Raw genomic sequence first — 17,492 nt, 5'->3', positions numbered from 1 at the left:
CCTGTTGGCGTTTGGACCTGGACCTACCGAGAACCCGATTCGTGTACCAAACCCTGCTATCCTTGACCTCGCCTACGGCCTGGGTGGACCAGGACGGAGAAACAAACACACAGGTACTGTCCTGTTCGAAAGAACTCTCATTCTTGGGTGATTTGGTGACAGTTTACCACTTAGTTTGTGACAAACGCTCCTAACCTTGAAGAGGTTGGCCACAATATATTTGCTCTCAAGCTTAGACTTTTGTTAACTTCTTGCGTCGCGCAATCCCGGATCCGGGATTCTATTTATAGCCTCAAGCTCATTAGCATAACGCAACGTTAACTATTCATGAAAATCGCAAATGAAATGAAATAAATATATTTGCTCTCAAGCTTAGACTTTTGTTAACAACTCTGTCATCTCAGATTTTCAAAATATGCTTTTCAACCATAGCTAAACAAGCATTTGTGTAAGAGTATTGAGCGCTAACATAGCTATAAGCCTAGAATTCAGCCAGCAACATTTTCACAAAAACAAGAAAATCATTCAAATAAAATCATTTACCTTTGAAGAACTTCAGATGTTTTCAATTAGGAGACTCTCAGTTAGATAGCAAATGTTCAGTTTTTCAAAAAAATATTATTTGTGTAGGACAAATCGCTCCGTTTTGTTCACGTTTGGCTATGAAAAAAACCTGTATCCAGATATAGCCTCAAGCTCATTAGCATAACGTAACGTTAACTATTTATGAAAATCGCAAATAAAATGAAAATAATGCGCCTGCTCTCAAGCTTAGCCTTTTCTTAACAACACTGTCATCTCAGATTTTCAAAATATGCTTTTGAACCATAGCAAAACAAGCATTTGTGTAAGAGTATTGATAGCTAGCGTAGCATTTAGCGTAGCAGTTAGCGGGCAACATTTGCACAAAAACCAGAAAAGGATTCAAATAAAATCATTTACCTTTGAAGAACTTCGGATGTTTTCAATGAGGAGACTCTCAGTTACATAGCAAATGTTCAGTTTTTCCTGAAAGATTCTTTGTGTAGGAGAAATCGCTCCATTTTCTACATCACGTTTGGGTACCAAAAAAAAAAACGAAAATTCAGTCATCAAAACGGCGAACTGTTTTCCAAATTATCTCCATAATATCGAATGAAACACGGCAAACGCTGTTTAGAATCAATCCTCAATGTGTTTTTCACATATCTCTTCATTGATATATCGTTCGTGGTAGTCTCCTTTCTCCGGTGAATCGCTTGGAAAAAGACCTGCAGTTGAAGATGACGCACCAATTTCGACGGAGGACACCAGGCGGACACCTGGCAAATGTAGTCTCTTATGGTCAATCTTCCAATGATATGCCTACAAATACGTCACAATGCTGCAGACACCTTGGGGAAACGATAGATCGGGCAGGCTCAAAAATACTGCTCATTTCCTGGTTGAAGTTTCATCTTGGTTTTGCCTGTAGCATCTGTTCTGGGGCACTCACAGACAATATCTTTGCATTTCTGGAAACGTCAGAGTGTTTTCTTTCCAAAGCTATCAATTATATGCATAGTCGAGCATCTTTTTGTGACAAAATATTGCGCTTAAAACGGCGCGTCTTTTTATCCAAAAATGAAATAGCTCCCCCATAGATGTAACAGGTTTAGTTCAATCTGGAGTGCCAGCGGGGCCTCAGAGACCGCTCTGGGCATTCATAAACTCAGAAAGTTGTCAGATTGTCAGTTCATAAATTCAGAGTAAATCCAGCGCACACTGGACACTCCCGAGGAGTAGAGTTGACCCGAGTGTTCTGGCCTCACAACGGCAGTCAAGCACCCAAGCTAACTGGCTAACGTTGGCTAGCTTGCTAGTTAATTCCAGACGCAAATTAGAGAACAACTCACTCATTTTACACGCCTTAGCAGAGCTAGTTAGGCAGTTTTCATGTTATCGAGTGTTGATTACCAACTGTGCTGCTGGCAACAATTTAATTACACTGACACTGGCCATATTCAACAGGTGTTGAGCATATATTCATTTTTTAATTTTTAATTTTACCTTAACTAGGCAAGTCAGTAAGAACAAATTCTTATTTTTAATGACGGCCTAGGAACAGTGGGTAAACTGCTTGTTCAGGGGCAGAACGACAGATTTGTACCTTGTCATCTCGGGGGTTTGAACTTGCAACCTTCCGGTTACTAGTCATCAGTTATTCTGCGCTCGAGAGTGCTCTGAAATCGGAGTAGCTAGCCAGAGCGAATTTACGAAACCAGCCGAACGTCCATTGAGAACACACACGACAATACCACTTAGCTAAGAATGACAGGAATAATCCAGTCAATAAACATTGGGTAGTTAGTCAGAGATAGTATATAGTTAATATACTGGCAGATTTCAGTTATTAGTAGACAACTAACATTAGGTAGCTACAGTGCCTTGTGAAAGTATTCGGCCCCCTTGAACTTGGCGACCTTTTGCCACATTTCAGGCTTCAAACATAAAGATATAAAACTGTATTTTTTTGTGAAGAATCAACAACAAGTGGGACACAATCATGAAGTGGAACGACATTTATTGGTTATTTCAAACTTTTTTAACAAATCAAAAACTGAAAAATTGGGCGTGCAAAATTATTCAGCCCCCTTAAGTTAATACTTTGTAGCGCCACCTTTTGCTGCGATTACAGCTGTAAGTCGCTTGGGGTATGTCTCTATCAGTTTTGCACATCGAGAGATTATTTCCCATTCCTCCTTGCAAAACAGCTTGAGCTCAGTGAGGTTGGATTGAGAGCATTTGTGAACAGCAGTTTTCAGTTCTTTCCACGGATTCTCGATTGGATTCAGGTCTGGACTTTGACTTGGCCATTCTAACACCTGGATATGTTTATTTTTGAACCATTCCATTGTAGATTTTGCTTTATGTTTTGGATCATTGTCTTGTTGGAAGACAAATCTCCGTCCCAGTCTCAGGTCTTTTGCAGACTCCATCAGAATGGTCCTGTATTTGGCTCCAACCATCGTCCCATCAATTTTAACCATCTTCCCTGTCCCTGCTGAAGAAAAGCAGGCCCAAACCATGATGCTGCCACCACCATGTTTGACAGTGGGTATGGTGTGTTCAGGGTGATGAGCTGTGTTGCTTTTACGCCAAACATAACGTTTTGCATTGTTGCCAAAAAGTTCAATTTTGGTTTCATCTGACCAGAGCACCTTCTTCCACATGTTTGGTGTGTCTCCCAGGTGGCAAACTTTAAACAACACTTTTTATGGATATCTTTAAGAAATGGATTTCTTCTTGCCACTCTTCCATAAAGGCCAGATTTGTGCAATATACGACTGATTGCTGTCCTATGGACAGAGTCTCCCACCTCAACTGTAGATCTCTGCAGTTCATCCAGAGTGATCATGGGCCTCTTGGCTGCATCTCTGATCAGTCTTCTCCTTGTATGAGCTGAAAGTTTAGAGGTACGGCCAGGTCTTGGTAGATTTGCAGTGATACTCCTTCCATTTCAATATTATCGCTTGCACAGTGCTCCTTGGGATGTTTAAAGCTTGGGAAATCTTTTTGTATCCAAATCCGGCTTTAAACGTCTTCACAACAGTATCTCGGACCTGCCTGGTGTGTTCCTTGTTCTTCATGATGCTCTCTGCGCTTTTAACGGACCTCTGAGACTATCACAGTGCAGGTGCATTTATATGGAGACTTGATTACACACAGGTGGATTGTATTTATCATCATTAGTCATTTAGGTCAACATTGGATCATTCAGAGATCCTCACTGAACTTCTGGAGAGAGTTTGCTGCACTGAAAGTAAAGGGGCTGAATAATTTTGCACGCCCAATTTTCAGTTTTTGATTTGTTAAAAAAGTTTGAAATATCCAATAAATGTTGTTCCACTTCATGATTGTGTTCCACTTGTTGTTGATTCTTCACAAAAAAATACAGTTTTATATATTTATGTTTGAAGCCTGAAATGTGGCAAAAGGTCGCAAAGTTCAAGGGGGCCGAATACTTTCGCAAGGCACTGTAACTAACAATCTGGTACATACTGCTGTAATGATATGCTATGTGGTTCGTAAGGATAGCATAGCTAACAAATTGTCAGCCAACATAATATGTAAGGAAACTTATTTGAAAGTCATTACTTTATTACGTTGTTCAAAATGTTCTTAACATTTGTCATAATTTGTTAAAGCAATGAATTTGTATCCATTCTAGTTCATATACTTCATATTTTCCGCCATTTTCTTCAAATCTGAAAACCATGTGAAGCCACGCCCATTTTTCTGAAGAATTGCATTATGGCCTTCATATTTATATACTTCATATTTTGGCGAATGTCGTTCGAGATCCGGGAACTTTTTGGCATACTAACTATATCTATACTATGACCAATAAGGATACAATATACTACATTTACGCCACACATAGTGCGGTTAGTAGGAGCATTCAAAGATTTGTGATTATGTACGGAAGTTCTCCCCTTACTAAGATAACAACAACAACAACAACAACAACGTCATATTTCTAAAACTGGAAAATGACTCAAATTAAAATAGACTTCCTTACATAGCAGAAATCAAAGCAATCTTGACTTCATCGATTCCTACTCACTCACTGAAATACAATTATTATTATTTTTGCACTGTTGCCACTGTACGTTTGTCACCATGTTACTATGGAGACACCGGTATCAACCACATCCATCAGTCCCAGAAAATATCCCCCTTTCCGAACGGAACAGATCTCTATCTCTCTGAGAACCCTACAAATCACTTCCTCCGAGGTCTCGGGGGGGGGGGGGGGTGTTTTTGCTGTTTCGATAACCACTCAAGCTTTAATTCATAAAAAACCTGGGACATATGAACCATATGAACTCTCCCCCCACCAGTCGCTCTGAGTGAATCCTTAATCTTCACCATAAATCACCAACAATAGTTTTTAAACGGATGACAGATGAATGAAATAAAGAATGACCAAAGATTTGATCGAGGTTCCTCACGTCGCGTCCTGTCACGATAAGATGGCGGCGCAGCCTCGGTGGCGGACCCAATTTGTACCCCAGAGGCTCAGCAATCTCATAAAAAGCAACCCATTAATTAAGCTGTGTTATCAGGCACCATGGCAACCGCTGTGTTTACGAACCAAACACCCCCCCCTAAATGGCATTGTGATTTTTTTTTCCCACCAGAGTACAAGCGGTTTGAAGAGGACGTGAGCTATTTATCCACCGTTGGGCTTGTGAAGCTGTATTTAGAGCCTGCAAGTGTTTTTATGGGTCAATGAGGGTTTTTACTGAGAATGTTAGGTGTTCTTTTATTGCTGTCAGGTGCTAATGGAAAACAAGAGGTCAGTTTTCCTTCTTTTCTTTTCTCATTGAGTTTTTTGCTATTGTGTAATTAGTGAAAATGCATGTAGGCGTGATGCCCACTGTGTTGTTCTTTGAATCACAGGTTGCCCATTTAAAAATATGTTTTAGGGGCCGACAGTAAAGCCTGTATGTGGTTAGAGGTCCTTCACCCAACAGGTGGTTACTTGGTGCATCTGGCCTCTTTAACTGTGTAAACCCTACACCCTTTAACTCTGTGAACCCTACACCCTTTAACCATGTGAACCCTACACCCTTTAACTCTGTGAACCCTACACCCTTTAGCCATATGAACCCTACACCCTTTAACCATATGAACCCTACACCCTTTAACCATGTGAATCCTACACCCTTTAACCATATGAACCCTACACCCTTTAACCATATGAACCCTACACCCTTTAACCATATGAACCCTACACCCTTTAACCATATGAACCCTAAACCCTTTAACCATGTGAACCCTACACCCTACACCCTTTAACCATATGAACCCTACACCCTTTAACTCTGTGAACCCAACACCCTTTAACCATATGAACCCTACACCCTTTAACCATGTGAACCCTACACCCTTTAACCATATGAACCCTACACCCTTTAACCATATGAACCCTACACCCTTTAACCATATGAACCCTACACCCTTTAACCATATGAACCCTAAACCCTTTAACCATGTGAACCCTACACCCTACACCCTTTAACCATATGAACCCTACACCCTTTAACCATGTAAATCCTACACCCTTTAACCATATGAACCCTACACCCTACACCCTTTAACCATGTGAACCCTACACCCTTTAACCATATGAACCCTACACCCTTTAACCATATGAACCCTACACCCTTTAACCATATGAACCCTACACCATACACCCTTTAACCATGTGAACCCTATACCCTTTAACCATATGAACCCTACACCCTTTAACCATATGAACCCTACACCCTTTAACCATATGAACCCTACACCCTTTAACCATGTGAACCCTACACCCTACACCCTTTAACCATATGAACCCTACACCCTTTAACCATGTCAACCCTACACCCTACACCCTTTAACCATGTGAACCCTACACCCTTTAACCATATGAACCCTACACCCTTTAACCATATGAACCCTACACCCTTTAACCATATGAACCCTACACCCTTTAACTCTGTGAACCCTACACCCTTTAACCATGTGAACCCTACACCCTTTAACCATGTGAACCCTACACCCTACACCCTTTAACCATGTGAACCCTACACCCTTTAACCATATGAACCCTACACCCTTTAACCATATGAACCCTACACCCTTTAACCATGTGAACCCTACACCCTACACCCTTTAACCATATGAACCCTACACCCTTTAACCATATGAACCCTACACCCTTTAACTGTGTAAACCCTAAACCCTTTAACTGTGTAAACCCTACACCCTTTAACCATATGAACCCTACACCCTTTAACCATGTAAACCCTACACCCTTTAACCATATGAACCCTACACCCTTTAACTGTGTAAACCCTAAACCCTTTAACTGTGTAAACCCTACACCCTTTAACCATGTGAACCCTACACCCTTTAACCATATGAACCCTACACCCTTTAACCATGTAAACCCTACACCCTTTAACCATATGAACCCTACACCCTTTAACCATGTAAACCCTACACCCTTTAACCATGTAAACCCTACACCCTTTAACCATATGAACCCTACACCCTTTAACCATATGAACCCTACACCCTTTAACTGTGTAAACCCTAAACCCTTTAACCATGTAAACCCTACACCCTTTAACCATATGAACACTACACCCTTTAACCATGTAAACCCTACACCCTTTAACCATGTGAACCCTACACCCTTTAACTCTGTGAACCCTACACCCTACACCCTTTAACCATATGAACCCTACACCCTACACCCTTTAACCATATGAACCCTACAACCTTTAACCATGTAAACCCTACACCCTTTAACTGTGTAAACCCTACACCCTTTAACCATGTGAACCCTACACCCTTTAACCATATGAACCCTACACCCTTTAACCATGTGAACCCTACACCCTTTAACCATATGAACCCTACACCCTTTAACCATGTAAACCCTACACCCTTTAACCATATGAACCCTACACCCTTTAACCATGTAAACCCTACACCCTTTAACCATGTAAACCCTACACCCTTTAACCATATGAACCCTACACCCTTTAACCATATGAACCCTACACCCTTTAACTGTGTAAACCCTAAACCCTTTAACCATGTAAACCCTACACCCTTTAACCATATGAACCCTACACCCTTTAACCATGTAAACCCTACACCCTTTAACCATGTGAACCCTACACCCTTTAACTCTGTGAACCCTACACCCTACACCCTTTAACCATATGAACCCTACACCCTTTAACCATATGAACCCTACAACCTTTAACCATGTAAACCCTACACCCTTTAACTGTGTAAACCCTACACCCTTTAACCATGTGAACCCTACACCCTTTAACCATATGAACCCTACACCCTTTAACCATGTGATCCCTACACCCTTTAACCATATGAACCCTACACCCTTTAACCATGTGAACCCTACACCCTACACCCTTTAACCATATGAACCCTACACCCTTTAACCATGTGAACCCTACACCCTACACCCTTTTACCATATGAACCCTAAATCCTTTAACTGTGTGAACCCTACACCCTTTAACCATATGAACCCTATACCCTTCAACCATGTGAACATTACACCCTATTCCCTAAATGGTGCACTACTGTTGACAAGGGGCCTATAGGGTTCTGGTCAAAAGTAGTGCACTATAATATAGGGAATAGGGGACCATTTGTGACCTAGCCTTGATTTGCCCCTTAAACCTTCTATTTCCTTTACACCACCCCCTTCACTTCCTCTCAATGTATTTTGACAGATGTTGAGGCTTATGTGAAAGACATGCTTCTAAATGTATTTTGACAAATGTAGAGGCTTAGGTGAAAGACATGCTTCTAAATGTATTGTGGCAGATGTAGAGGCTTCTGTGAAAGACACGCTTCTAAATGTATTGGGGCAGATGTAGAAACGTATGTGAAAGACATGCTTCTAAATGTATTGGGGCAGATCTAGAGGCTTAGGTGAAAGACATGCTTCTAAATGTATTGGGGCAGATGTAGAGGCTTCGGTGAAAGACACACTTCTAAATGTATTGGGGCAGATGTAGAGGCTTCGGTGAAAGACATGCTTCTAAATGTATTGGGGCAGATGTAGAGGCTTCGGTGAAAGACACACTTCTAAATGTATTGGGGCAGATGTAGAGGCTTCGGTGAAAGACATGCTTCTAAATGTATTGGGGCAGATGTAGAGGCTTCGGTGAAAGACACACTTCTAAATGTATTGGGGCAGATCTAGAGGCTTAGGTGAAAGACATGCTTCTAAATGTATTGGGGCAGATGTAGAGGCTTCGGTGAAAGACACACTTCTAAATGTATTGGGGCAGATGTAGAGGCTTCGGTGAAAGACACACTTCTAAATGTATTGGGGCAGATGTAGAGGCTTCGGTGAAAGACATGCTTCTAAATGTATTGGGGCAGATGTAGAGGCTTCGGTGAAAGACACACTTCTAAATGTATTGGGGCAGATGTAGAGGCTTCGGTGAAAGACATGCTTCTAAATGTATTGGGGCAGATGAAGAAACGTATGTGAAAGACATGCTTCTAAATGTATTGGGGCAGATGTAGAGGCTTCGGTGAAAGACATGCTTCTAAATGTATTGGGGCAGATGTAGAGGCTTCGGTGAAAGACATGCTTCTAAATGTATTGGGGCAGATGTAGAGGCTTCGGTGAAAGACATGCTTCTAAATGTATTGGGGCAGATGTAGAGGCTTCGGTGAAAGACATGCTTCTAAATGTATTGGGGCAGATGTAGAAACATATGTGAAAGACATGCTTCTAAATGTATTGGGGCAGATGTAGAAACGTATGTGAAAGACATGCTTCTAAATGTATTGGGGCAGATGTAGAGGCTTCGGTGAAAGACATGCTTCTAAATGTATTGGGGCAGATGTAGAAACATATGTGAAAGACATGCTTCTAAATGTATTGGGGCAGATGTAGAAACGTATGTGAAAGACATGCTTCTAAATGTATTGGGGCAGATGTAGAGGCTTCAGTGAAAGACATGCTTCTAAATGTATTGGGGCAGATGTAGAGGCTTCGGTGAAAGACATGCTTCTAAAGAGGATTCCTTGATGATTGGTTTTCTATTGCAACCTTGCAACACTCTCAATACAAATAGCTTTTCATTGATATATTTACAGTTTGTTAATCTCAGTTAACCCAGAACTAAAATCTTGCATAATTAGTTCATCTGCGTGATTTAGTTAATATGTGTTAGAAATTAAAAATTAGAAATATGTGTTAGAAATTGAGTTCCGGTGTGTGAAGAATCCACCCTTGCAAAAGGAAACTCTCAGCCAAAGTCCCCCCGCTAATTTCACACCCCACACGCAAAGCAGTCGAAGTTTAAGCACCGCCTCGCCCGATCCTGATACATCCAAATACTCAAATCAAATCAAATTGCATTGGTCACATACACATGGTTAGCAGATGTTATTGGGAATGTAGCAAAATGCTTGTGCTTCTAGTTCCCGACAGTGCAGTAATATTTAACGAGTAATCTAACAAATCCACAACAACTACCTAAAGCACACAAATCTAAAGGGATGGAATAAGAGTATGTGCATATATATATATATATATATATATATATATATATATATATATATATACAGTATATATATATATATATATATATATTTGGATATATATATATATATTTGGATATATATATATATATATTTGGATATATACATATATGGATAAGTGATAAACCAGAAGCAATATATGGTATAAAATACAGTATATACATATGAGATGAGTAATGTAAGATATGTAAACATTATTAAAGTGGCATTATTAAAGTGACTAGTGATCCAGTTATTAAAGTGATTTCGAGTCATCAGTGATGAAAACCCAAGCAGCGGAACTACTGTTTGGTCATTATCCGACGCATTCCATCCCGTTGAGACAGATTCTTCATTTTACGTACAGCATCTGTTCAGGAGAGATTAGTGACATTAAGTTTAGTAGGGGTCTGAAACCTAAAGCAGGTTCCTTGGTGTCCACGTCACCAATGATCTATTATGGTCCAAACACACCAAGACAGTCGTGAAGAGGGTAGAACAAAACATTTCCCCCCTCAGGAGACTGAAAAGATTTGGCATGGGTCCCCAGATCCTCAAAAAGTTCTACAGCTGCACCATCGAGAGCATCCTGACTGGTTGCATCACCGCGTGGTATGGCAACTGCTCGGCATCCGATCGTAAGGCGCTACAGAGGGTAGTGCGTACAGCCCCCCGCACACCGACTCGGTACCGGTACCCCCTGTATATAGCCTCGTTGTTCTTATTTTACTGTGTTACTTTTTACTTTAGTTTATTTGGTAAATATTTTCTTAAACTCTTCTTGAACTGCACTGTTGGTTAAGGGCTTGCAAGTAAGCATTTCACAGTAAGGTTCTACACTTGTTGTATTCGAAGCATGTGACTAATAAAGTTTGATTTGATGGAATGGACATCATTGTGAAGAGTAGTAGTGAGTGCCAATATTATTATTTTATTTTATTTTTCCAATAAGAACATCTATTTCCATTATGCATTGAAAACTGTTTTTATTCAGTGTGTCCTTCGTAAACCGCATATAACATTTTTTTAACAGTGATTCAAGTAAATGAACATAGACTGCATCATAAAAATGTATGTCAATAAACTTTATTTCTGTGTGTGTGTGTGTGCGCATGTGTGTGTGTGTGCGTGTGTCTGTGTGTGCGTGCGTGTATGTGTGTGCGTGTTTCAGTATGTGATGTGTTCAGGGCTGTGGTGCCGGGTGGATGGAGAGAAGGACTGTAAAACCAAACTGGACCCACCCATGGATGGCACAGAGTGTGACCCGGGAAAGGTAGGTAGAACCACAGCAATGTATTACGATACAGAACATGGATTTGTGTAGAACGTGTGGAGGACTTCTGTCATTTGTGGACACTGCTCTATTTCACATGACTTCATTCAAGTTTTATTAGAAAAACTAAATGTGCGTCCCAAATTATACCAAATGGTATAGTGTACTATTTATTATATCGGGTGCAATTTGAGACGTTTTGTGCCATTGTTATATCGAAACAACTTAACTTTATAATTACAGCATACAGCTTTTCAGACAAAAAAATGTATTTGATTATTTTTCAGGGTAGACTCTATTGCATCCCTTTCTACCTCTGTGTCCGCATCCCAAATTACGCTTATATCTCTTCGGAATAGGGTGCTATTTGGTACGTAAACCAATGCCTTTATTAATTCATCACATTTTCATCATCTTAAAATCAGCCAATCAACACGATATGGTCCCTCAATACCAGCCTCACTAATATGAAATCATCTTTTCCACTCGAGCCCAAGCAAGCAGCCGTTGCTGCAAGAGAAAAGAGAGCGAGTGAGGGAGAGAGAGAGAGGGAAAGAGTGAGCGAGAGAGAGAGAAGAGAGAGAGAGAGAGAGAGAGAGAGAGTGAAAGAGCAAGTGAGGGAGAGAGAGGGGGGAAGGGAAAGCGAGAGAGCGTGAAAGAGCGAGCGAAAGAGAAGAGAAGAGAGAGAGAGGGGGAAAGAGCGAGTGAGGGAGAGAAGAGAAGAGAGAGAGACAAGAGAAGGAGAGAGCCATCCTCTCCGAGATATATTATAAACAGCGAGATGAGAAACAGCCTGTGGGCCAAGGGAAGGGGCCAGCTGTGGCCGCTCACGGCAAACCCCTGGCCCCGCTTCAGACCGTCTCCACGTCCCTTTGTGTATCCACGCTGACAGGCAACATGATGCAGAGCACCGCGCGGAGCCCGACCATCGTAAACCCTGCTAGTAACGCCACCAGGAACGTGTTGTGTTGTACGCCACGGTTGAGTATTAGGTATTAGTGTAGTGAAGTACAGACTATTGAGACTTTGTCCTTAGATGCACCATTTATAATCCGTAACAGCCCATGTAGAAATTCAAGTGCAGTCTCTTGTACAAATATGCTTTCATTGATCACCGAAGTGTACGTTGGGAAACTTTTTTTTGGGGGGGGGGGGGTCTTTGAATAAGGCCAGTGAACTCTGGAGAATGTTACGTGTCATCAGAGTGGACAGGACGTATTAAATAGTGAGATCCCACTTCTAGGGCAGTGTTTGAATTATTTCAGGTGTCTTGTAATGGGTGGGTTGTGTCAGTGAAAAGTTGACGTTAAAAAAAGAGTTCCATCCTGTCAACAGAAGTGTCAATAGTAATGATGATGAGCACAAACCAGAGTAAGGGAGATTGCCAGTGCTCAATCAGACCCTGAATCCTCTGTTTACATAGCTCAACACATCAGCCTCCACATAATCAGCAGCATGTCAACGACAAGGCCGAGTTACACTGTGAGTGCAGCGTTGTTTTGTATTAGTGTTGGGTTCAGGAGTGTTTGCGTTCACAGTTGTTCAGTAGTGGGGTTTGATGATGTCATTGGACAGGGTTGTAGGTTTGGACACTGTGTGATTTATTCGTGTGTGTGTGTGTGTGTGTGTGTGTGTGTGTGTGTGTGTGTGTGTGTGTGTGTGTGTGTGTGTGTGTGTGTGTGTGTGTGTGTGTGTGTGTGTGTGTGTGTGTGTGTGTGTGTGTGTGTGTTGTACTCATACAGTGGTGTCGTGCTGGGGAGTGTGTGAGCAGAGCGGTGCCAGTGGAGCAAGCCATGGGGGAGTGGAGCACCTGGGGGTCCTGGGGAACCTGCAGTCCAACCTGCAGCACTGGCATCAGTGGACGCCAGCGCAAGTGTGAGAGTCCCAGGTACTTTACACTGTAACGACTGTCTCTCTGAGTAGAGTCCCAGGTACTTTACACTGGAATGACTGTCTCTGAGTAGAGTCCCAGGTACTTTACACTGGAATGACTGTCTCTCTGAGTAGAGTCCCAGGTACTTTACACTGTAACGACTGTCTCTCTGAGTAGAGTCCCAGGTACTTTACACTGTAATGACTGTCTGAGTAGAGTCCCAGGTACTTTACACTGTAATGACTGTCTCTGAGTAGAGTCCCAGGTACTTTACACTGTAATGACTGTCTCTCTGAGTAGAGTCCCAGGTACTTTACACTGTAATGACTGTCTGAGTAGAGTCCCAGGTACTTTACACTGTAATGACTGTCTCTGAGTAGAGTCCCGGGTACTTTGCATCTTTGAGTACATTTTTGTCATTTAGCAAACACTCTTATCCAGAGTAATTGGGATTCAGTGCTGAAGGGCACATGGACAGATTGTTCACCCTGTTTGGCTTGAGGATTCAAACCAGCAACCTTTCAGTTACTGGTCTAACGCACCTTATCCGCTAGGGTACAGGAGCTTTACTTCTTTGATCTTGACCTTCATTCCATGCATTTTGTTTTGTATTGTCTCTGATGGGACAAGTGGGAAAAGCTGGGACTGTGTCGGCTCCAGGATGCAGTACAGGCTGTGTGAGAACCTACCCTGCCCTGCTGGGAGCCCCAGCTTCAGAGACCAACAATGCCAGACCTTCAATCGCCCCTCCCTGCACTGGCACTCCGTCATGGATGATGGTATATATCTAGATTATAGACTGTATAACAAAACAAATCCATTGCAAAGGCTGCCTATCATACACCTCCGATTTCGCATTTCAGCACCGTTGTCTCACTCCTTGCGCCTCGTGGCGCCTCATTGAGGCGACCATGTCATGTCAAGCCACACTGCTGTCTCGTCCATAATAATGATGATGTTCTCCTTTATCTTATTTTGCCCTACGATACTCACTGAAGTTCACACCGGCATTTATTTGAAACATTTATTTACTGAAATGCTGATGCCTGGCTATTAAAAGGGACAGGCAGCTTTTTTGCGACTGCGTTTAATTGAAGTTTTACTGTACACTATTCACAAGTACTGCAGTGCAGTTCTCTAAACCACCAAACTCTCTCTTAGACAGTAACTCTCAAACTCGAATATCTTGCTTTGCTCAAGCCTCTTTCTTGGTCTAATTGTGCCTGTTAGAGTAGAGTTGGTAGCCAAACCGGTCTGTGTGTGTTTGAGCGGAATGACAAACAGGCTCTCCAGTGGCTCTCTCTCTCTCTGCTCTGGATGACATCACTAGATGACATCACTAGATGACTTCACTATATGACTTCACTAGATGACTTCACTATATGACTTCACTAGATGACTTCACTAGATGACTTCACTAGATGACTTCACTAGATGACATCACTAGATGACATCACTAGATGACTTCACTATATGACTTCACTAGATGACTTCACTAGATGACATCACTAGATGACTTCACTAGATGACTTCACTAGATGACTTCACTGGATGACTTCACTAGAGGACTTCACTAGGTGACTTCACTAGATGACTTCACTAGATGACATCACGAGATGACTTCACTAGATGACTTCACTAGATGACTTCACTAGATTACATCACTGGATGACTTCACTAGATGACTTCACTAGATGACTTCACTAGATGACTTCACTCGATGTCATCACTGGATGACTTCACTAGATGACTTCACTAGATGACTTCACTAGATGACTTCACTAGATGGCTTCACTAGATTACATCACTGGATGACATCACTGGATGACTTCACTAGATGACTTCACTGCACAGACGCTCTGCCTGCTGGAGCACAAAGCTCCTTTCATCAGGCAAGGTGTCTCTCTCTCCTTCTCTCCCTCTACTATTTCTCTCTTCCTATCTATCTATCTGTCTCTCACTCTGTCTGTCTCTATGTCCCTCTCTCAATTCAATTTCAAATTCAATTTCAAATTAATGGGCTTTATTGGCATGGGACACATATGTTCACTCACAAAAATTCCAGAAGAATAAAGACATTTCAAACGTCATTATTTCTACATACAGTGTTGTAATGATCTGCAATAGTTAAAGTACAAAAGGAAAAATAAATAAACATACATATAGGTTATATTTACAATGGTGTTTGTTCTTCACTGGCTGCCATTTGCTTCTGCTGCTGTGATGGCACACTAAGGTATTTCACCTAATAGAGATGGGAGTTTATCAAAATTAGATTTATTTTCAAATTCTTGTTGGGTCTGTGTAATCTGAGGGAAAAATGTGTCTCTAATATGGTCATACATTTGGCAGGAGGTTAGGAAGTGCAGCTCAGTTTCCACCTCATTTTGTGGGCAGTGTGCACATAGCCTGTCTTCTCTTGAGAGCCTGGTCTGTGGCCTCTCTCTCTCTCCCTCTCTCTCTCCCTCTCTCTCTGTCTCTCTCTCTCTGTCTCTCTCTCTCTGTCTCTCTCTCTCTCTCTCTCTCTCTCTCTCTCTGAGCTGATTGGTGAAGAATCTGTCGATATGCCCTTGAGCAAGGCACTAAACCCTAATTGTTCCTGTAAGTCTCACTGGATAAGAACATCTGCTAAATGACTAAACTTTAAATTATAGCTTGCGGATACAATGCATTCCTCAAATGCACTCATGGTTGATATAGATGATCAAAACCATCTTTGATAAGTAACAGGTATTTAGACTGGCTCCCGATGCTCCCAATCCCACATTCCTCCATATTTGGAGCAGAGAGGGGTAAAAATGGGCTTTGACTGTGAGATTTGGGAGATAGCGAGTGTTGGACATCCCATGTGTACAACACGATGCTGCTGCTGGAAGGCTGCTCGCATAGCTCTGACCTCAAGCCTGCGTCTCCAACGCCACCCTATTCCCTATATAGTGCACTACTTTTGACCAGAACCCTTTGGGCCCATTTGGGATGCAGACCAAGTGTGCGCTCGGTGCCAAGTCCTGGCATATTGCACAAATCAGTATAAACCTGTCGGGCCGCATGTACGCACGCTTAAGTGTTCAAAGATGGGGATTGAATGTTTACAACGTAGCCTCGTCAAACACTGTAAGAGATTAATGCGTCTGGAAGATGCTTCGCGACCGTTTCGCGACGCCGCAATTAGTTACATCTTGGCCCCCTGCTCAACTGAGCTAGACCAAAACGAAGGCGGGTGGCTTTTTAAACATATCGCTGGCTTTTTAAACATATCGCTGGCGTAAACATTTTGACAGGTGACGAGATAAGGATGTAAGAGAGTGTGTAGGGTTTATGAGGAAAGCAGCTGGCCCTGCTCCAGCGGTGTTCTGTTTAAAGCATCATTAAGATTCCAGACTCCACGTGAGCTTTTAAAAGAGCAATCTGCAGTTCAAACAACAACAACACATTGGACATCTGAGAATGGTAAACATCTGAGAATTGGAGCTGGACATTTTTATTTACCACTTTCAAATTCATAGACATTGCTAAGGTATCACGTTTTAGGGAAGACCCAGATGCAGACAGTGTCGAAGTAACAAAGGTGTATTACTAGAACGGGGCAGGCAAAACGACAGGTCAAGGGTCAGAGGTCAGTAATCCAGATCAGAGTCAAAAGGTACAGAACAGCAGGCAGTTTCAGGGCAGGAAGAGGTCAATAATCCAGGGCGGTGTGACAAGGTACAGATCGGCAGGCAGGCTCGAGGTCAGGGCTGGCAGAATGGTCAAAACCGGGAAACTAGAAAACAGGAACTAAAGAAAAAGAAAGGAGCAAGGGGAAAATGCTGATAGGCTTGACGGACAAAACGAACTGGTAACAGACAAACAGAGAACACAGGTATAAATACACTGGGGATAATTGTCACGCCCTGGCCATAGAGAGGCTTTTATTCTCTATTTTGGTTAGGCCAGGGTGTGGCTAGGGTGGGCATTCTAGTTTCTTTATTTCTATGTTTTCTATTTCTTTGTTTTTGACCGAGTGTGGTTCCCAATCAGAGGCAGCTGTCTATCGTTGTCTCTGATTGGGAATCATACTTAGGCAGCTTTTTCCCACCTTTGTTTTGTGGGTAGTTGTTTTCTCTATAGTTTTTTTGCCTTACAGAACTGTTCGTTTTTCTCTTTGTTATTTTGTTCGAGAGTTTTGATCAATAAAAACCATAAACACTTACCACGCTGCGCTTTGGTCCGATCCTCATCCGACGAGGGCCGTGACAGAAAACTACCCACC

The 17,492-nt window shown here is 42.1% G+C and overlaps 1 protein-coding gene across 1 annotated transcript in view; it reads left to right on the top strand.

Annotated features, from left to right (window-relative positions):
- LOC135517071 (A disintegrin and metalloproteinase with thrombospondin motifs 19-like) overlaps positions 1-17,492 on the top strand; it is a 123,342-nt gene that overhangs the window by 45,794 nt on the left and 60,056 nt on the right. Inside the window, exons 10-12 of the mRNA XM_064941092.1 lie at positions 11,266-11,367; positions 13,110-13,255; positions 13,871-14,019. Coding sequence (XP_064797164.1) covers positions 11,266-11,367; positions 13,110-13,255; positions 13,871-14,019 — 397 coding nt within the window. The remainder of the gene's footprint in view (positions 1-11,265; positions 11,368-13,109; positions 13,256-13,870; positions 14,020-17,492) is intronic.

Source organism: Oncorhynchus masou, chromosome 28 (genome assembly GCF_036934945.1).
Source record: "Oncorhynchus masou masou isolate Uvic2021 chromosome 28, UVic_Omas_1.1, whole genome shotgun sequence".
In the NCBI taxonomy this organism is placed as follows: domain Eukaryota; kingdom Metazoa; phylum Chordata; class Actinopteri; order Salmoniformes; family Salmonidae; genus Oncorhynchus; species Oncorhynchus masou.
The sequence above is the reverse complement of the archived record's forward strand: the minus strand, read 5'-3'. Positions and strand labels throughout refer to the sequence as shown.